Below are 22,692 nucleotides of genomic sequence, written 5' to 3' on the forward strand. Positions count from 1 at the left end.
CTCCAAAAGCCATTTCTCGGTCATTACAGAGTTAAGGTGTCTAGAGTGGTGACACGCGAACTAGAGAATCTCGCATCGCAGCGTCGCCTGGCGACCCAGGCCTGGCCCCGCCAGCCCGGGCCCGGCCACAGAGCAGCGGCCCGGCGCATGCGCAGTGCGAGCGCGCGCTCGTTGCGCCTGCGCGCGGCGTCGCCGCCATCCCTCGCGCCCGGTTCTCCACCCGCACGGGGTGAATGGACGTCTGGGACGCCGCGCTCGGCGAATAGTCGGCGGTTCCTCGTCTCCCCGCGCGCCAGTGAGTCGCTCTCCCTCGGCCAGAAACCCTCCGCCGAGGCCCGTGCAGGAGGAGCGGGGCCTATAAGCGGAGCGGCGACCCCGCCGGCCTCGGTCTCTTTCCTTGGCGGCGGCGGCGGCTTCTTCCGTAGGACAATATGTTCAAGAGAATGGCCGAATTTGGGCCTGACTCCGGCGGGAGAGTGAAGGTCAGTGCTCGGGCCGCGCCTCCTATCCGGGAGTGGCTCTCTGCCCCGGCTCCTCCCTACGCTGCGTGGGGAGGGTTCGCTGTTTCCCTCTCGCGACTTCTTGCCTCGGGCTTGAACCGTGGCATCTAAGGAAGAGAGCGAGTCAAAGCCCTTGTGGAAAAAGCAGTGTTTCGTTGGGCCCCAACTTCACAGTGTCACCACGTCCCTTTCATCTCCGCCCAAAAAAGTAAACATAGTGGTGGCTTAGGGAAAGCAGAATAAGGAAAGAAGCCGCTCCAAGGGCTTGATGCTGCCAGCTCGGGTCACTGGTAAGCTGCCACCGTCCTGATTGTGAGGATAATAGCAGTAGCACGTTTACTGTGTGCCAAGCATAGTGGCCAAAAGCTTTATCCAGTTCTCTGATTCAGTCCTTACAGCAACTTTACAAAGACAGTATTACCCGCAGTGTTTACAAGTGCGATAACTGAAGAAATGGGGGATAGAAAAGGTCAGAAAACTGGCCCAAATGTTGCAGAAAAGTTGCAAAAACTCAGACCAGCGAGAAATCAAGCAGCACCCGGAGGTTTAGAATAACTCAATTTCATTTCGCCAGCGATCCCAGAAGAGCTAGTGCTCTGAAAATCTGGGCCTCGAACTTAAAGGCAATTTTGTTTTTATACTCAGGTTGTTAAAGTTGGCATGGGCTGATTTACAGACCTCTGAAGTTGCTACAGGCAGTTAGAAATCATAGAACTTTCTAACAAGCGTTAAGTAATACATCTTTTGTAACAAGCACCAAAGCAATACATCTTTAGTGGAGGATGAGTTCTCAGTTGACCTTGAGATCTCTGGCCTTACAACAGGCATGTTTACAGAAGCAGAAGAGAGCTAATTAGAAATGTTGGCCAATTAAGAGGTAAATTCCTCTTCACAAGTTCATGATGTTTCCAAAATTAAGACTAAGACATTAATCAAGGCATGCAGAGAACATTGCCTGGCACATAGAGAACATAAATGTTAGCTTTTAAAGTTATCATAGAGCCTACCATAACGTTCGAAATTTCCCTCCCACTTTCTTACGTTTCCTAGCCCGTTAATTTTTAAGGCAGGACCAGCTGGTTCCCGAAATAACATCTATTTTCACCCCTTTTTATCTCAGGAAATTTTTTTAAATCACTTGTTTTTGCACCAATCTAGTTAATATAGGTTTTTTTAAAGAGTCCTATGTATATCATATTGTTTTCACATGATTTTGATTATACCGTGTTTTACAACTGTCATACACAGTGCTTTAAGATCATATGTAAAGTGGGAGTTTTTCAAAAATTTCAAAACCTGCTGAAATTTAAGGGGGAAGATGCCAAGTAAAATTCATAGTACTAGAAGCTTCGTAAACATATATATTTTGCATAGGTTTTTGGGCAAGGTTTTGGACTGATAGGAAAGTACTTCCAAACAAAGGGTTAAAGCAGATTTTAGAGGAGACCTACAGGACTTTCTATACTTGTAATCGTGTTAGGTTCTAAAAGTTTGTAAATTTAAGTCCAGTGATTTGTGGAGATCAGGCCTGTAGTCCTCAAATGCTTTTCCACCAAAAAGGGGTGTGAGTCATGTAAAGCTTTAAAATTAGGGACTTATTTCTTCTCCATACTGATTGTTATGCTGTCTTATAGGCATCTGTTTCCAATTTAGGTAAATTTCATCCAGGTAGAAAGACTATTGACACATGAGCCCCTTTTTTTTTATCATTGAGGAGCTCTAACTTCCTACCAACATGTAGCAGCAGCAACAGGATCTATTATCCACTCACCTGTTAGTCAGCACTCTTTGTCCTCATTCACTCAGGCCTTGAACCTAAGTTCCCATCTGTGGTTGCCACAAAAGTGTCAGACTCTGTGATTAAGTTCTCATGCAAACTGCCTTCTTCTAAACTAACTTTAGGGTGATAGGTATTGGATTTATTAGTTATCCAAACAAGTTTTTCCATTTGTTCACTGCTTTTCCTCATTTTTTTATTGACGATAACATTGCTACAGCACTTTTCACATGTGGTATATCTTGCTCTTTGACTTTCAGATACATTCTTAGTATTGAATAATTGGTCTCAAATTTATGTGCGACATTCAGTATTTTGTCTTCACTTGAATTTTTTTTCTTTTTTCCATAATCTGTTAACACTCACTGCCTTTACACTTACTGGATGTGATGAGAAACATATCCATTTCAGAACTGAGCACAAATGTAGCAAACATGCCATGCCATTGGCCAGTGTCAAACAAGCATCAGTCATCCAAGTGCCACTTCAATCATTATCCGAATCCAACTGTAATATTTAACATTTTTATTTAGATCAATTTTTAAAACCCCATTCCTCAGCATTAATGTTTTTGAAATTGTGTGTTTGAATTGCTATAGTTGTGGTTTTTCTAATACTGATTAAACACGTAAATAATAAAGTGAAAAATGTTTGCTCTTATTCTACCTAAAATCCTCTCCCAAACTGCCTTTAATATTTGTACTGTGCTTTGGAAAATACTGCCACGAGCTGATAAATAAGGACATTGCTATCAGGTAATGGCAGTGGAAGTTGGTTCTTCATTCCAGAACCTCATTTTAAAGTTTGTAAATAAAGAGCCTTTTGTGTTTCTTTTCAGAAAAACTCTCAAAGTACTTTACATGTTTTAAAGAGGCATTTCAAAGTGAGAACATTGTAATTTGGTGTTATTTGTATTGATATGAAATGAGGATAATTGTCTAAAATTTTTTTGAGAGAAATTACTGTTATAAACAAACTCAAGGTTGTTAGATTGCCTGCTGTTTCTTAAAACAAGCTTTCAGAGCTTTTATTCTGTTTGGTGTGTCATTACCCAAATAAATACTAATCAGTGTTTAAATTATTTTTCATTTAGGGAGTTACTATCGTTAAACCAATAGTTTATGGTAATGTTGCTCGATATTTTGGAAAGAAGAGAGAAGAGGATGGGCATACCCATCAGTGGACAGTATACGTAAAACCATATAGAAATGAGGTAGGCACTGCTTTTTCTGATAACTTTTTTGAAGGTACAGTTTGTTTTGCTTAAGGATAAATTGTAATATTATTTTATAGTGACTTTCTGATTATAAAATTGGTCCTTTTTAGAAATGTTACTGATAAAGTCAAAAGAGTAAAGAGCTGTCATCTTCATGTAATTGTTCAGTAGAAATCAATTTCCAAAAATGTTTCCTATTAAAATTAAGTTAGTAACAACTATGCTATAAACACAACACGTATTCTAATCACCATGTCTTAAGTTAGCCTAGTATTTAATCATGTTTCAGGAATAGAAGTTAATTTTTAAGTTATAATTTGGTAATAAGACCACCAGAGAAGACGAAAGGCAAAACTGCTATACAGTTTGGCTGCTGGTAAATTTTGTTTTGTTGCTGAATCTGTAATACTTGGAATGAAGCCAGTACATAATAGGTGTTCAACAGATATTTATTGAATGAATAAACTATTCCTCTATTTAAACCCTTCAAAGCCCACACAAAAACTTCTATACGAATGTTCATAGTGGCATTATTTATAATAGCTTGAAAATGGAAACAACCCAAAAGTCTCTTAACCACTAAATGAATAAATAAAATGTGGTATATCCATACAATGGAATATTCTTAGGCAATAAAAAGAAATAAAGTATTGATACATGCTACTACCCATGGAGGAATTTAGAAACATGGTAAGAGAAGGAAGCCCGACACAAAAGGCCACATATTGTATGAGTCTATTTTTATAAATGTCCAGAATAGGCAAATCTATAGACACAGATTAGTGGTTGCCGTTGGGTGGGAGGAAGAGGGATTTAGGAGTGAGTGCTAAGGATCTGGGGTTTCTTTTTGTGTGATAAAAATGTTCTAAAATTAATTATGGTGATGGATGTACAACTGTGAATATACTAAAAACCATTGGATGGTACACTTTAAATGGATGAATTGTGTGGTATGCGAATATCTCAAAACTTATTTTTAAAAAAATCCTTCAGTGACTACCTATTGCCCTCATGATAAAGTTAAAACAATCATATTTTAGAAAGTATGCCATAATCTTTCCCTCTACTGTCTCTTCAGCATTATACCTTATTTGTGTTTGCCTCATCATTTCCTTATACCCTACATTCTACTAATGTTAAATTACTCTCAAATTCCCCAAGGAAATTAAACCTCTTCATTCATTCCTCTCCACCTACTCTATTCTTATTGTTCCCTTAGATCTTAGTTCAAGTATATTTTCTTTAGAACTACTTCCTTGATCTCCAAAGACTGTTTGTTAAGTGCCCTTCCTATGATCTTGTACCTCATGCTCTCACAACACAGATTACACTGAAATGCTGATTTTTCTGTCCCCCCCACTCCACTCCACAGCGAGATCCTGAGAATATCCTAAAAGATGCTATTTACTATGATGGTATCTGCTACCCAATATTGGTAGTCACTCATGTTTTCAGAAAGAAATGAATAAAAGTATTTCCTAAAGAGTCTGCAAAGATGCTTAAGGAAATCTGCCTCAGAAAAAATGTTCACAATATAATACTAAGTGATAAAAGCAGATATTAATATATCATTATATATAATTCCAATTTAGAAATATATATAGATAGTAAGCATGTAAAAAATTCCTAAAAGCAAATAAAAAAGATTAATGAACATTACTATTGAGTGCAACTTAATGGTTTTGCATTTTACTATTTTTCTAGAATGAATTATTTTTGAAAAAGCCACATTCACTAGGGGAATCCATTTTACGTGCCAGAATGAATGACTATGCTCCTATGCTTCAAAATAAGAAAAGGAATTTTATATCCAACAGTTCTAGGTTACTTAGTTTAGTTGACCTTAGCTTTATATAATTTTGTTCTTTGAAGTTGCTTAGTTCTTAGATTTGCTTTGGTTTATACAGTTATTTCTATATATTTATATAGTTATTTTTGTGAAAAAATCAAAATTGATTTAGAGTAGTCTATAGGTATAAATATAAACAGGATTTGCAAAATAAGTGAACTGATTTGTATATTCCTATATATTGTGAATTATGAAGGAATTCAGTACAGGCTTCCTTGTTTAAAATAAATCTACTCAGTATAACTCATGGTTTTTAGAAAATTAGATTCTGTTAAAATGTACAACTGAAACTTACTGGATTTCATTAACCAATGTTACCATAAAAAATTAATTAATTAATTTTTTAAGAAAAAAGAAAATTGGATTCCATATTTAAGGGGAAGTATATTTTATAAAATTAGTTACATGTGCTCAGCGTAGTTCCCTCCTAGTTTTTATGTAGCTGAAAGAACTAATTAATTCCTTTGTATTTTAGGATATGTCAGCATATGTAAAGAAAATCCAGTTTAAATTACATGAAAGCTATGGCAATCCTTTGAGAGGTACAGTACAGTTTTTTTATTCTAATTTACAAATTTAAAAAGAGTTAGTAAACTATCAGTAATTTACAATTATAATTGTTTTATTTCTTTGTCTCTTCAGTTGTTACTAAGCCTCCATATGAAATTACTGAAACAGGATGGGGTGAATTCGAAATAATCATCAAAATATTCTTCATTGATCCTAATGAAAGACCTGTGAGTAATGGTTATCTTTGCAAATATAAAGTAGAATTTTTTAGTTGTGAAAATGTAACAATAGTTAATGAAGAGCTCTTCATATGTTAACATTTTTATTCAAATATATTTTATATAAGCTTATGGCATGAGTTAAGATTTTTCATTTTTAATGAAGTGTTTTCTCAACTTTTATTTTTCAATATAGGCCATATTCTGCATAGGTAGGAATTTCTTTAGGCCATCTCTCAAATAAGAATTTCATTTGGACTTGCTATCTTCAGTATAGAGAGAGACTTATTAAATGAAATACCCTGTTCAGGTTGGGGTAGTTCTAGTTTTAAGAATGCTCTATTTTAAGCTTCCTTGAACTTTTTATTGATAACTATTCATACATTAATTTTCTTAATTACTATCAAATGTGACATTATTCTCTTGAATAAACATCTATAGCTCATTTAAACATTTTCCATGTGATAAGGTTTCTAGATCTCTTACCATTTTTTATTGTCCTTCTAGCATACCCTTACATTATATTCTGTTTGGCAAGAAATTATTAAATATCTATTATTGGCAAGATATTTTTCAGATATTTTGGTACAAAGATGAAACATTGCTCCTACCCTTAATGGAAATAGTCTATTAGGGAAAATAGAGCACAGAATTCAGCAGATAATTGAGAGAGAGGGAGAAGGAGAAGTCAGTAATGTTACTAGAGCAGAAGCTTTTTTTTTTTAACTTTAAGATTGCTTTGAATTCATTTTTGAGAATATGTGGCCTTATCTGTCTGTCTTCTCATCTGTCATCCCCCAACCCCTCCCAGTTGGAAAATACTTTTCTGAAAGAAATCTTTATATCATTATGAGACAGCTCTCAAAGTCCACTCTTGGAAAAGGAAAGTAATGTTATTAAATTATTGAATAGGTTTCTTTATAGATCTACATAGGCCTGAACTTTATTCCCTTAAAGCTGTTGTAGTGTTCTTTTGTATAATAAAACCATTATACTTTTTCAGTAATTGGCTCTTGTAGAAAATAAGTGTCATGAAGATTTATTTAAAATATAAAAGGCACAGGTAATTTGTGATTTACTTTTGTTATCCAGTAACCTTTTATAGGTCAAGCCATTGTGACAGGAATGGTTGTTTCTAAAAGCAAAATGCTAAAATTGGGTTTTATGCCTAGAAATATCTCTGTGGCAAGTATAGGCATTTTTGTTGCTCTAAGAATCTTCAAACCGCTCAAAATTGAAGACACCTGTCTTGAAATTTTTGATTACCTGTATCTACATGAATGCCTCTGGGAGTCTAAATAATAAATTTAGGGCAGGACAGTTTTCTGATGTAGTTTTAAATTATAAAAGTCAGACATGCACATGGTTTTGATAGTTTTTAAAAATGAAAAGTACAAGTCTTTTGTATTAGTTTTCTAGCATTGCTATAACAAAATACCGCAAACTGAGTGGCTAAAGACAACAAATTTATTCTTACATTTCTGGAATCTAGAAGTCCAAAAACAAGGTGTTGGCCATGGTCTCTCCAGAGTTTCTAGAGGAGGATCCTTTCTTGCCTCTTCTAGTTCCTGGTAGCCCTAGGCATTCCTTGGCTTGTGCCAGCGTAACTTCATTGTCTGTCTTTTTTGTCACATTCCCTTCTCTCCCTATCTCTCTATCTCTTCTTATGAGGACTCTAGTCAAATTGGATTAGGGCCTACACTAAAGACTTCATCTTAACTTGATTACATCTGCAAAGACCCTCTTTCCAAGTAAGGTCATATTCACAGGTACTGAGGGTTAGGACTTCATATCTTTTGGGCTTGGGGGACACAGTTTAATCTATAACATCTTTTCTCCCATCTCTGGCCCTTTCCCCAGGAAAACCACAGTTACTGTTTTCAGTTCCTCTAGAAATTACTCCCATGCATTTCATATATTTAAATACCTAAGTTTGAATTTTTCTATTTTAGATAGTGCCTGTCTACTCCTAATGATGACAGATAACCCTTTTTCTTATCATTCCAATTTTTTTTTTTTACATTTTGCTAGAGGAATTTCTTAGGAAAGGTTGCCCAAGAAATAAACTTTCAGAGTTCTTGCTATCTGAAAATATCTGTATTTTTACTTCATACTTGATTGTTTGGGTAAAAAATTCTAGGTTCCACAGGAGGATATGCTCTCTTGTCTGTGAGTGAAGGGAAAAGAAAGGAAGGTTTACAGGCCCAGCTACCCTATAGCATTCTTGATTTCTACACTTGCCAGCTTTGAGCTTGAAACCTCTCTGGAGCTCCACTGGGAACACTGGCCCCCACCTCTGATGCAGTTCTCCTAACATTTTCAGGTTTTAGATTTCCCTGTTATGGTCTATCCATTCACATAGTTTCATCTGCTTTCAGTCTATTCCAGATATTTGTCAAATTATCTGCTTTAAATATGGTATGTGATTGATGCATGCTCCTTATAATGATTTTAGCTACATTTTGGAAAAAATTTTGAAGCTTCTGAATCGGTTTCTACAACTTCAGCATGAACTCTGATGTTTTGTCAGCTGGGTTTTATTTTGCTCAAGTAATCGCACATTGTGCTGCAAGACTTTTCTTTTGATGTCTTACTACACCTGTTTTTAAGTATTTTGAAGATACGCTGCTCTTGACAAAGTGAATTATCGCTGACTTTTTGTTTGCTACTTATGTAATAATCTTATAGATCACCAAAGAAATTATTTTTCCCACACTGAGCATTATAGTATTAGTCATTACTTTTGAAAGTATCAAATCTTCCCCCCCACACACAGTAAATTTGTAAACTTTAAACTTCACAGAGTAACTGTCACAACTGATCTAATTTCGCTTATATAAGTAAAAGAATTTATGTCTTAGCGATTTCCCAGTTTAAGTTCCATAGGTATATCTTATGTTATTTTTATATATAGTCACTCTCTAGAAATGCTTTGTAATAGATTTTTACTTACCTTCTTCAAAACATTCATGTTTAGTAGATGTGGATGGATGGTAACACCTAACAGGAAAAAAAAGTACAGAGTTTGGATGATTTGCCACAGTAAGTTGTAGTTGAGAAAAGATCCCGAATTTGATATGTTTACTGATTCTAGTCTTTAATTCAGTTACAGAAGTGACAGTGTCTCACAGTGATGATGGTAACCATTGCACAGATGCCATGTCTGTTTTTATTTCACAGGTAACATTGTATCATTTATTAAAGTTGTTTCAATCAGATACCAATGCGATGCTGGGAAAAAAGACAGTGGTTTCAGAGTTCTATGATGAAATGGTAAGAAGATTTTAGAATGAGAGTTTTAAAAGCATTTTAAATTGTAGAACTTTGAAGTTATTAGGCTTTCTTTCATTCTATCCCATTAGATATTTCAAGACCCAACAGCAATGATGCAACAGTTACTCACAACGTCTCGTCAGCTAACGTTAGGAGCCTATAAGCATGAAACAGAATGTAAGTGCAATGAGTTCATAATTCTGAAAAATAATATGTTCTGTAATGGTGAAAGGATTGTATGCTTAGTAACTATTACTTTTTTTTTCTAACACTATATATATGTAAATTTGTCAAGAGCTAAAAAACAAGATATGTATTACTACAGAACATGTAAGAAGGCTATTTCACATTGTTCCCAAAGTAGGCCTACTTTCAAAAAGGTAAAAGACAGCCTCTCACAGTCTCTGACATACTCTTTGTCTTTTATTCCCTAATTACATTTAAGCATAGCTTTTCATTAATCTTGCTTAACCTGTCACTCGGTTTGCTAATCTTTGCTAACAAAATCTGTGTGAAGAACCTTGCAGAACATAATTATACTTTTGTGTACTGTGAACTAGTTTATCTTTTTTTAAAACCTATGTCATTTTACGTAGTTTCAGATTAATGCTAAGGTGGAGAATACCAGAATGCCACATTGATGATTAGTCATGGTATATTTTCGCTCTAAGCTGACCTGATCTCAGAATAGCCTACACGTCACTCCATACAGCTACTGCCATCATTTGTACTTGGTACTCAAGATGAAATCTATTTGCCATCCCTGTGTTAACATTTATATTACCATTCAGTTTTTCCTTTGATCTTTTATTCATTTGCCTACAGTATATATTGAGCACTAGTTATATGCCAGGCATTGTTCTAGGTTCTGAGAGCCCAAACCAGACAAAAAGCCTTGCCTTCATGGAGCTTACGTTCTAGTGGGAGGAAGACAGATTTTAAATAAACAGAATAATAAAGTATAAAGTAATGATTGGGTCATATGGAGAAAAATAAAGCAAGGGAGGTAACACCTTTGGTGGAAGGAGATGGTTAGAGTTTTAAATTTCAAGTCAGAGAATGCTTCCTGAGATTGTGGCATTTGAGCGAATAACTAAAAGAATAAGGAAGTGAGCCTTGGGGCTGTCTGAGGGAAGAATGTTGTGTGTAGCAGGAGCAGCAAGGGCAAAAGCCCTGAGGTAAGAGTATGCCTGGCATATCTGAGGAACAGCAAGGAAGCCATTTTGACTAGAGTGAAAAAGGGAACAAAGAATGGGAGATAAGCAGAGAAGTTAATAGGGTACCAGATCATATAAGAACTTATGCATAACCATGAGAACTTTAAATTATTAAACTGAAGGACATGAAGTTGTGTGGGTTTTGAGCAGAAGAGTCAAAGTGTATGACTAACGTATTAAAAAGTTCAGTCACCCTGGCTGTGTTTTGAGAATAGACTGTAAAGCAGAAAGGGAAGAAGCAGAGGCTATTCCAGTAATCTAGATATGATAGAATAGTGGGTGGTACCAGAGTGACAGCAATGAGGTGGTGTGAAGGGGTCAGATTCTGAATCTATTTTGAAGATAGGCTCAGTAGAATTTGCTGATGGTTTGAATAATAAGATGTGAGAGAAGGAGATGAATAAAGAATGATTCCTAAGGTGTAGGGCCCAAGGAACCAAAAACTTGTCATTGCTTTTTATAGAGATGGGGAAGTCTGGGAGCAGCAGGCTTTGGGGGAAAGATTAGGAATACAATTTTGGATATGTTGGATGTGGGATGCCTGTAAGACATCTAAGTGGTGATGTTGAGAAGGGAATTGCACCCCAAAGTCTGATATTCAAGGAGAGATATAGGCTGAAGATAAAAATTTGGAAGTTAATATATAGATGGATTTAAATTGTGAGACCCAGTGGTATCATCAAAGGAGTGAATAAAGATAGAAAGGAGGTCCAAGGACTGAGCTGTGAGTACTGCAACACTTAGAGATTAAGGCGATCACCCTCAAAGGAAATTAAGAAGAAATAGTGAATCTGGAGGAAGAAAAAAATAGATGCCTATAATATCCTAAAGCCAAGTGCAGAAAGTGTATCAAGAAAGTCATTAACCATATCCAGTTCTGCTGATAGGACAAGTTAGATGAGGGCCAAAAAATGGGCTATAGCAAGGTAGTGGTCCTTGATGACTTTTACAGGAGGAGTTGAAGGAAAATAGTACGGGCAGAAAATAGTTGAAATGGATCAACAGAGAATGAAATGAGAGAAATTGGAGACAGGCACTATAGACACCTGTGTCTTGGAACTTGTAGTGTGGTAGCAGAAGCAGAATATGGGGTCTAGAGGGTAGTGTTGTCAGGAGGAAATAAACTAGTAGATTTGTTGGCTGAAAGCCAGTAAATGCAGGGGCAAGGAAATTGCTATTTAACCATTATTGGTTATAGTAATTTTTTTTTTTTTTTGTATTTTTATGAAACGCATGACTAAGTTAAAGTATGTGAATACTCATAATTTTGCCACTTGGTAGTCATTTAAAATTTAAAATCATAGTGTTTTAGAATTTTCATGCTTCATTTTCTATATCTGCAAAAAGATTTACCAGCCCACTTTGTTATGAATATAAAACAGATACATATATGATCACTTTGAAAAGGTAAAAAAGTACTTACTATGTTATTTTGTTATTGGTCGTTTCCTCTCCATAGATTTTTCTTTTTCCCATACCATAAAATGCGCCCAATTCAGAGAAGAAACTTCTCTTTTAAAATTCAAGTGACCACATTTTTGTGTTTTCAACAAAACTATTTAACTAATAATTCACTTATGTATAATGTATTTAATAAAAAGTCTTTCCTATAAATTATTTTTATGTATTAAAGCTTATATATGGAGCTGTATAACCTTGGGAAGTTTTTATCAGTAAATTACGTGTTTTATATTATCTTTGGTTTACCTCTTAGCAATATCTAATCAGGAAAAAAAGATAATTCCAAAAGAGGTACTGGCACAGTTAATAAACTTTTGAGAGGAAAATTTTATTTAGATCATTGCTTCATAGTATTTACCAAAACAAATTCCAGTTAATTATAGTTAAATGTGTTTTTTAAATCAATCAGCCTGTTAAAAAAATTTAGAGATATGATTGTCCTGGCTAGGGAAGACTTTTTAAATTTGAGATGTTAGAAGAAATTACATTAAAAGAAAGACAAACCTGATTTTGTAAAAAATATTTAACTTCTACATTTCAAAAGGGCAAAAAAGAAAAATATCCAGAAAATATGGCAAAGGATTAATATCTTAAAAACCCTAAAATGGACAAATTAAATAGAAAAAAATTTTAAACTTTAATTGATAAATGGACAAAAGACATAGACAAGTGAAAGAAGAGATCACTGGTAAATAAAATGGGGAAAAATTTGGCCCTGCTAGTAACTTTAAAAATGCAAACCAAACAATAATGGGTGGCCAAATTTGTATTAAATTAGCAAAAGGAATCGTTAGTAATTGTACTAGTAAGGATGTGGTACACTTTGTATTCTCATTTAGAAAAGGAAACTGAGACACAAGGAGGTTAAGTAACCTGCCTGCGTTAACGTATCTAATTAGTGATAGAACCAGGACTACGTCCCAGGCAGTCCTTGGAACTTAGGCTCTAAAAACTTAGTAATATTTTTAGATAGTGTAATATTCAGGATAGAGGTTGCTCATTATGAATCATATTAAAAGTTTATAAACATATTTGTGCTTGTAAACCCAATTTTACTGGAAATTTACTTAAGCACTAATGATCTAGCTTTAAATAGTAATAATTGCTTGTATAAGGAATAATTAAAATGGTAGTGAATACTTAATGAGAGCTTCCTGTGTACTAGACAAGCACTTTACATTTCCTAACTTATCGAATACCATAATAACCATAGGAGGAAAGTAGTACTATTAACCCCATTTTGTAACTAAAGATCCTTGAGCATAGAGTTAATAGCTTGCCTCAAATCAGAGCCAGGATTTAAACCCAGAGTCCATACTCTTACCCAATAAACTGTTCTCTGTGTAAAAGCCTTGTGGTCTGTGCTTCAAACGAGCTCTGCAAAAATAATTATTCTTTTTTGGATTGATTTACGCTAAGTTGAGGCTTCATTTGGAAATTTAAAACAAATGTTTCTTTTTATATAAGCATTTAATATATAGAAAGCAGAAAACTGAAACAAGCTAAAAAGAGTTTTAAAATGTTTTCCCCCAGGATCTCATTGTTAATTAACCAAGGTCTTCTTCCAAATATATTGTGCCCTTTGCAGTCTTACGATTTGTCAAAAATAAAGTGTATCTACAAGACAAGTAATAGCAAGTGTTGGAGAGGTTGTGGAGAAAAAGGACACTTCATTTACAGCTGGTGGGAATATAAATTGGTACAGCCACTATGGAAGACAGTATGGCAGTTCCTCAAAAACTTAAAAATAGTTACCATATGACCCAGCAATCCCTCTTCTGGGTATCTACACAAAAATTTGAAAACATTTATTCGTAAAGATAGATATACCCCTGTGTTCGTTGCAGCATTATTTTCAGTGGCCAAGACATGGAAACAACTGAAGTGTCCTTCAATAGATGATTGAATAATGAAGATGTGGTACATATATGCAGTGGAATACTACTCAGCCATAAGAAAAGATGAAAAAATGTAAATCAAACAATAAGAATCTGTATCTACAGTAAATGCTGTCCTAACAAATGAATTAAATCAGTTCTTCCTGACTAGATTTAAAACTGTTACAGTCTTATAGGACTCTGTTGTTTCCCAAATGTACATGTGCTATTTCTGGGGCCTGCTATGTCTTCATCTACCTAATTCCTTTCTCATTCTTTAAAATTAAGTTCAGCTTTTACTACTGCCAAGAAGCCTTCCTTGATACACACATACCCTTTCCTCTTGGTATGAATCCAGTCTGTTCTCATGGCTCCCTGTAATTATCTCATGATACTGTACTGCATTTTGCTCTCTTGTCTATCTCCCACCTCTGTACCCCAGCAATTAACAAAGTGCCTTTCACTCAGTATGTTTTTTCCTCCCCTCTTTAATCTACTGATTGGGAGAAAGTTTTTGCAAATCATATATTTGATAAGAGATTAATATCAAAAAATATATAAATTAACTCATATAACTCAGCAAAAATATCATACAAGATCTGAATAGACATTTTTCCAAAGAAGACATACAGATTGACCAACAGGTACATGAAAAGATGCTCAACATCAGTAATCAGGGAAATGCAAATCAAAACTACAGTGAGATATCATCTCATACTTGTCAGAATGGCTGTTATCAAAAAGTCAACAAACAGATGTTGGCAAGGATGTAGAGAAAAGGGAACCCTCATACACTATTGGTGGAATTGTAAATTGGTGCAACCACTACGGAAAACAGTATGGAGGTTTCTTACAAAATTAAAAATAGAACTACCATATAATTCAACAATTCTACTTCTGGACATTTATCTGAAGAAAATGAAAACAATCATTTGGAAAGATACATGCACCCCCATGCTCACTGCAGCATTATTTACGGTAGCTGAGATAGGGATACAACCTAAGTGTCCATTGCTGGTTAGATAGAGAAGATATGGTATCTATACATACAATGGAATACTGTTTGACCATAAAGAATGAAATTTTTCCGTTTGTGACAACATGGATGGGCCTCGAGGGAATTATGCTAAGTTAAATAAGTCAGAAAAGGAAAGACAAATACTGCATGATTCTACTTAAATGTGAAAGTAAACATACACACACACTTATAGATACAGAGAACAGATTGGTGGTTGCCAGGGGGTGGGGAGAAGACAAAATGCCATGAAGGGGGCCAAAAGTTACAAACTTTTTTATAAAAGTAAAAATAATTTTACAAATAAAAGCAATGAAAAATTACAAAGAAAAATATGGGTTGTTTTGGCAATATAAATATTTACTTGTTAAAAAATGTATCACAGAAAAAAGGTGACCAGCAGTGAGCAAAATAGGAAAACAATGCATGTTTTAGATGCTTTACATATACATACTATCTTCCCCTGGTATCCGTGGGAGATTGGTTCTAAGACACCCTGTGGATACCATAATCTGCTGATGGCTCAAGTCCCATATATAAAATGGTGTACTATTTGCACATAACCTATGCACATCCTCCCGTGTACTTTAAATCATCTCTGGATTACTAATAATACCTCATACAATGTAAATGCTGTGTAAATAGTTGTTATATTGGTTAAGAAATAACAAAAATGTCTGTATATGTTCAGTGCAGATATGGTCATCATAGGCCTGACTGCATATTACACATTAGCAACAACATAACGTTTTTTTCCCCCCAATATTTTAGATCTGTGGATGCAGAACCTATGGATACAAAGGGCCAATATTTGCTTAATCCTCATAAATCTTCTGAGAAATATAAAGCTTTAACCATATCATGTAGAAAGATGAAATTGAGGGAAACTAAGAAATAGCATTCAACTAATAAGGGTGTATTATTAGTTGAAAGCCTTTCGGATTTCAAAGTTTTTTTGTTTGTTCGTTTGTTTGTTTTTCCCATCACCAAACCATGCTACTTCCGATTAGGGATCATCTTGTATTAGCAGAAGTACATACAACCATGCTTTAATGGTCATCAGCAGCAATTACCTGAAATCTCCACAAGATGGAAATGTTGAATAAAGCTAATGCTATACTCTCCAGTGGAATAAATAGATGTAATCTCTTTTGCAGTAGTGATATTTTCTTTAGTTAATTTGTTATATTACTAGCTAGATAGAATGTTTTAAATGTCATTTAATGTTCTTCTGTCATTATAGTAATTAATATGACTTTTTATGTACTAGGTAATGTTCTAGATACTTATATACATAAATTAGCTTTAAATTTTCCTCAACAAATAATAAGATATTTGCTGTAATATTAATTTTAGAAATGGGGAAATGAGCATAGGGATAATAAATGCTTAAAACTGGCACAGCTAATGGTAGAGCTGGAATTCAAACTAGACAGTTATTGTTATCTTTTTTGAAAAAAGATATGGGTTTGTTTTACCAGTGTGATTCTGTTTATGTAAGTTTTACCTGTACATATATTTAAGAACACTGTATGTTTAGTGATCTTATTTGCTGGATATCTCTTGGATTATATGCCCCCTTATTTCCAAATTAATATGTATATGGAGAAAAACAAGAATAATATATCTTAAAATTTTACCTAAGAATTAAAATATTAGTGGCCAGAGTTTCAATCCTAGTTACAAAAGACACCTGAGATCCTCTCTTGGGAGTTCAGACTATCTCACCCACACCCCTGTGTTTAATGTTATCCACATTTCATTGTGGAAACATTGACCTCAGGAAATGCCTTATTTATTACTCTGTGACATATCTTAGACATGTAAGAAAAATTAAATAATTCAATAAAAGTATATGTTTTCTTTAGTTGCAGAACTTGAAGTGAAAACCAGAGAAAAATTAGAAGCCGCGAAAAAAAAAACAAGCTTTGAAATTGCAGAGCTTAAGGAGAGATTAAAAGCAAGTCGTGAAACTATAAATTGTTTAAAAAATGAAATCAGGAAACTCGAAGAAGATGATCAGACAAAAGAGATATAAACAGTTCTGAAGAGAACTTGTTAGTAAGCTAAACTGCAAATGGACTTTAAAGGAGAAATGGATGGCAAATGCCATGATGTTTCTTAGAGGAACTGCATTTATAGTTGTTGACCGTAGATTTCTCAGCAGTGAGGTCAAAGTATTTGTATTTTTCAAACAGTCTTTAATTGAAATATATGTGTATAATAAGAATGAATGCTGTATAGGCATTTTATCAACCCATTTTAGGGTAATTCTGTGATGTTAATAAGCACAATTAAAATTTTTTTATTGCATTGTATGTGTAGCTTATCCTTTTGACGGGCATCAGAATTTCATTATAAAATATAACTTGCACAAATATTTCCCTCGTAGTTGGAATTAGTGATAAAATAATGTGTATATTTAATTTCTTAAGTTCTTACCTGCCTCATTCTGATTTGTTTGTATCTGATATGCTCAATACCCAGTAAATGCTCAATACATGTAGTTTACTGATGCTGTTCCTGCCTGGTGATGTGTTTCTTCCTCTTTCAAGCACCTAGAGCTCTCATTACGATTAATGTATCTTCATACTATTGTGATTACACTTCTCTTATTGGCACCCATTGTAACATACAGAAGCTCTTCAATGGCAAAAATCATATCTTAAGTGTTGTTCTGCCTATCACAGTGTCGTTAGTTTTCATGTAGACAAATGTAATCCCTCATGCATGTCCCCCAAACACGTAGGAAACGCTCTATATCAGCTTCACATACTACCCCTAATTTTTCTACCTTTTTCTCCTCAGCCTCTTCTGTTCAGATTCACATGGTGAGCCCTCTACTTTTGGACTCACCTACTATAATTTGACCATTCAGTAGTACTTAATCTAAGATCATGTCTCAACCATCTTGGCAACCTAGGGACAACAATGGATAGGAAAGTATTTTGGAAAACATGTAACATTAACATAAGTTACAAAGCTGCTAAAAATGGCAAACATGCTGCAACAACATGGATGAACCTAGAGGGTGTTATGCTAAGTGAATAAGTCAGAGAAAGACAACTACCATATGATTTCATTTATATGTGGAATCTAAAGAACAAAATAAATGAACTAACAAAACAAACTCAGATACAGAGAACAAACTGATGGTTGCCAGATGGGAGGGAGTTTCGGGGGCTGAGTGAAAAAGATGAGGGGATTAAGTACAAATGGCAGTTGTAAAAGAGTCCTGGGGAGGTAAAGCTTAGAGAATATAGTCCATGTCATAACTATATATAGTGTCAGGGAGCTGTAAGACTTATTGGGAGGGTCACTTTGTAAGTTATATAAATGTCTACCCACTATCCTGCACACTTGAAATGAATATAATATTGAATGTCAACCATAATTGAAAAATAAAAAAACTTTTTTTTAAAATGGCAACCATGCCTATGCCTAATGCAGGGATTCTGTATTCTCTGTAAAGTCATAGCTACCACTCTAGCACTTTAAGACAGTTTTTCTCATGGTGGATTGGTTACTTTTTGCTTTGTTGCTTTATTTTTTAAGTTGTGGCTTTTATAAGCATTATGGAAGCTGTGCAAAGGTCTTTGTGGTCTGAAGCTTTTGCCCAGGACCCTCTGAGGGTTGGGAGAGTAAGACTTCTAATTGTGCCAGGCATCATTCAGCTTGCTTCTACCTCTTACTCCCAGTGCCTACAGTATAGGATAGGGCCTGGGAGTAGATCAGAAAAACTTATGGAGAAGAGTCTCATTCTACTTGAGGAATCCTGACATGGGAGATCATGAAAGATGGAGATCATCCATCTTTCCATTATTCTAGTCAGATTAGCCCCCAGGAATGTATTGGTTCATAAAACTTAAGTTCATGGAGTTAAGTCTGACTTCATGCATGAATGAATACAAGAGTTCAAAATATGTCATCAGGGCTCAGTCTTACCCTCTGTCAACTCTTATTTCTGTGTTGGCTTTAATCTAAGTAGGATTTCTCTTGAATATGCAGAGAACTCATAACTCAAAAGTAAAAAGACAACCCAATTTAAAAATGGGCAAAGGATTGAATAAGCATTTCTGTAGAGAAACACAAATGGCCAATGAGTATATGAGATGCTCAACATGATTAGTCAATTAGGAAAATGCAAATCAGAACCACAAGATACTACTTCATACTAGGATGGCTATAATATAATAATTTTAAAACAACAAATTGGTATGGATATGGAGAAAGTGGAACCCTCCTACATTTCTGGTGGGAATATAAAATGGTATAGCTACTTGGAAATTTGGCAATTTCTCAAAAATCTAAGCTTAGTTACCCTAATGATCCAGCAATTCCATTTCTAAGTATGTACCCAAGAGAAATAAAAACATGTTCACACAAGAACTTGTACATAAATGTGGCAGAATTATGCATAATAGCCAAAAAGGTCCAACCCAAATATCCAACTACTAATGAAGAAATAAAATATGGTATGTCCATTCAATGGGATGTTATTCAACCAGAAGAAGGAAATAAGTACTGATTATGCTACAACATGAATGAACCTTGAAAACATGCTAGTGAAAGAAGCCACACATAAAAGCATGATTCTGTTTATATGAAATGTCCAGAATAGGCAAATCCATAAAAACAGAAAGTTGATTACTTGTTGCCAGGTGATGGGGAGAAGGGGATTTCCATTTGGGGTGATGAAATGTTCTGGAATTAGTGGTGGTGATTGCTCAATCTTATGAATATACTAAAAATACTGAATTGTACATTTTTTAAAAGTTATTTCAATAAAATTTCTAAACATTTAAGTGACAAATTCTGTTTAGAATTTAAAAAATTTTTAAATATTCTACAGGTTCTTGATTTCTGTTTCCCCATTCTTCTATAAGTAAAAGAATATTTACCAAGGATTAATTACTTTTGAGATAAAGACTAAGAATAATTAAAGGAAACAGCTAATTACGCAGCGAACTTCTTTAAAGATCAAAATATAAGTCTCATTTTTCTAAACAGTATGGTAGATAGGTAGTGCTCCTTGTTATCCATATTTTACAGATTGATTAAGACTATAGCTAGGTGTTGACTCAAGTGGTAATATTCAGACTAGTAATCTACAGCCTTTCTGAAAGCCTCAATAATAATTATTCTCATGTTCAAAGCATTAGCTCATGCCTAAATACTTCTCAAATCTCTAACTAATTAGAGTAATTTTAAGACTGTATCAAATATGAACATCAGGTGGCATGAATGCAAAACATTGAGATATGAATCTTGCTAACCATTAGTAACATGTAAGAAAGTTCTGGTGTTAAGTCATTGGATGGAATATTAAATTCGAAATACCTTGTAGAAGACATTACAGGTACCTGTTACTTAGCATAACTCCCAATGTTTCTAGTTTCTTTTTTTAATAGTAATGGACTTTAAACTCTCAAGATTGAAACCAAAGAAAATGAGGTACAGCGAGAAAATAAAAGAGTAAATATTTTTTTGGAGTTGGAAACAACTTTTAAAGTACAATGGGAAACCCAGAAATCATAAAGTTCTGGATCTCAAATTGAACGAGTTTAAGAATCTCCTGAGATTTGCTTTAAAATACAGTCAGTCACATGTCACTTAACAAGAGATACCATCTGAGAAATTCATCCTTAGGCGATTTTGTCATTGTGCAAACACTATGGAGTGCACTTACACAAACCTAGATGGTATAGCCTACTACACACCTAGCCTATATGAGATAGCTTATTGCTCCTATGCTACAGGCCTGTACAACATGTTACTGTGCTGAATACTGTAGGCAATTGTAACACAATAGTAAATATTTGTGTATCTAAGCATATCTAAACAAAAAGTACACAAGATTATGAGACTGCTGCTAGCATAACAGCATACTGTTTTACAGCAAACTTTTTTTTATAGAGTACACTCTAAAATGACAATAAAAAATGTAGTATAGTAAATATATAAACCAGTAACAGTCATTTATTATCATTATCAAGTGTTACGTACTGTGAATAATTGTATGTGCTATACTTTTATATGGCTGGCAGTGAAGTAGATTTGTTTTCACCAGCGTCACCACAAACACATGAGTAATGCTCCTACCTTACAACGGCTATGACATCACTAGGCAATTGAAAATTTTCAGCTCCATTATAATCTTACGGGACCACTGTGGTATACGTGGTCCATCGTTGACTGAAACATGATTACGTGGAGCATAACTGCAGATATGTTTATATTACTTACATTAAGGAACAATTCAACCGAGTAAATTTGAAGATTAAATTGGCTTTATTAAGCATTTCATGAATCAGGCAGCTTGCAACCCAGCAACTAAAAGGGCACTCAGAGGGGTTGTACAAAATGGAAGGTTTCTATAGAAAGAGTGGGGCAAGGGAGCTATTAACAAAAGAAAATAAAAAATTATTTTTGGACCAGGACATCTTTGGAGAAGCAAGGAAAGGCAAAGTTTTTATGCAGATTACCACTTCTTTCTATGGAGGAGGGATAATAGAGAGGGCCCATGTGGCAGATTACCTCATTGGTGTTGACCAGAAAATTAGAGACATTTCTGGTGAAAGTGGAAACTGCAATTAGGTCATGATCTTTAGCACAAGTGATGCCTTTTGGGGCCTGTGGTTTTCTCTTTAACACCTAAAAATCAATGAAGTCAACTCAATAGAAAAATGGGCAAAAAGTATGATCAAGTAATTCACAAAAGAAAAAATACAAATGGTGGTCAATAAACGTTTGAAAAAATATATTACAAGTAATCAGAGAAATGCAAACTAATGCAAGATCATTTCTCATTCATCATTGTGACAAAGATTTCTAATACAGAATGTCACAGAGAGTAAAGAGGAATTGATACTCATGCATTGTTGGTGTGCATAAAGATTAACAGCAATTTAATATCATCTATCGGAATTTTAAGTTAACCAATCATTTAATCAAATAATTGTACTGCTAAGAAACACACTCATGTACATAAGGATGTTCCTTGTTTATAATAGTGAAAAATAGATATAAGCTAAGTGCTTATCAATATATATACAATTTAATGTAAATACTTTAAAAACTTATTAACAGGAGTTACTTTTAAGGAAAACACTGAAATTGGAGTGGATGTTGGAGGCGACCAATAAAGGGTGAACAAAACCTTTTCCATTCCTGCATGAGAATTTGACACTTGGTTAACTTTCCAGCTCTGTTTCTCAAGGCAACTTGATAAAGATAGTGTGTCAACCATGCTGTTAGGCAACAGTGCACATGCAAGAGATGACCCTGTTTGCTAAACTATATCTGTAGTGAGAGAACTATCAGTCCCTGGCGGGAAGTCACATCTTTAGCCTTCTCTGAGTGCTATGACTTGAGTAACTGGTATGTCTCTCACAGAAACCCTGGAAACTATACCTATGAAGTTGTTACAAGAGATATCAGCTCCTGTAGGGAATGAGGCCTGATGAATACCTTGCTTCCTTGAATCTAACTGCACTGCTCAGTGGACTGCTGAGAGCACTCCCAGGAGCACTCACCACACCCTGGTGGAGATCTGTGGTTCCTGTGCTGTACCAAAGGGAGTATCCCAGTGTGGTCTACAGTAGAGTTAGGAATTGATGTGTAATTGAACCTAAGAAGACCTCCCCTATTGGGCATAATCGGAAAAGCTTTCATGGCAAATTAAAAATATATTTGTAAGTTAAAAATTAGTTTATACGCACCCTCCATTTCAACCAATCAAATCTTCATGCTATTTCTTAAATGTACCCTGCACTTTCC

General features: G+C 34.9%; 1 protein-coding gene across 1 annotated transcript; it reads left to right on the top strand.

Annotated features, from left to right (window-relative positions):
* The first annotated feature begins 180 nt into the window (after positions 1-180).
* Positions 181-17,433, top strand: YEATS4 (YEATS domain containing 4). The gene is made up of 7 exons (XM_011374037.2): positions 181-482; positions 3,371-3,490; positions 5,818-5,884; positions 5,985-6,079; positions 9,251-9,343; positions 9,433-9,520; positions 16,782-17,433. Exons 1-7 carry the CDS (start codon positions 432-434, stop codon positions 16,949-16,951), a joined length of 684 nt encoding a protein of 227 aa, XP_011372339.1. The 5' UTR covers positions 181-431; the 3' UTR covers positions 16,952-17,433.
* The last annotated feature ends 5,259 nt before the right edge of the window (positions 17,434-22,692 follow it).

Source organism: Pteropus vampyrus, unplaced genomic scaffold, assembly GCF_000151845.1.
Source record: "Pteropus vampyrus isolate Shadow unplaced genomic scaffold, Pvam_2.0 Scaffold9, whole genome shotgun sequence".
Taxonomy (NCBI): Eukaryota; Metazoa; Chordata; class Mammalia; order Chiroptera; family Pteropodidae; genus Pteropus; species Pteropus vampyrus.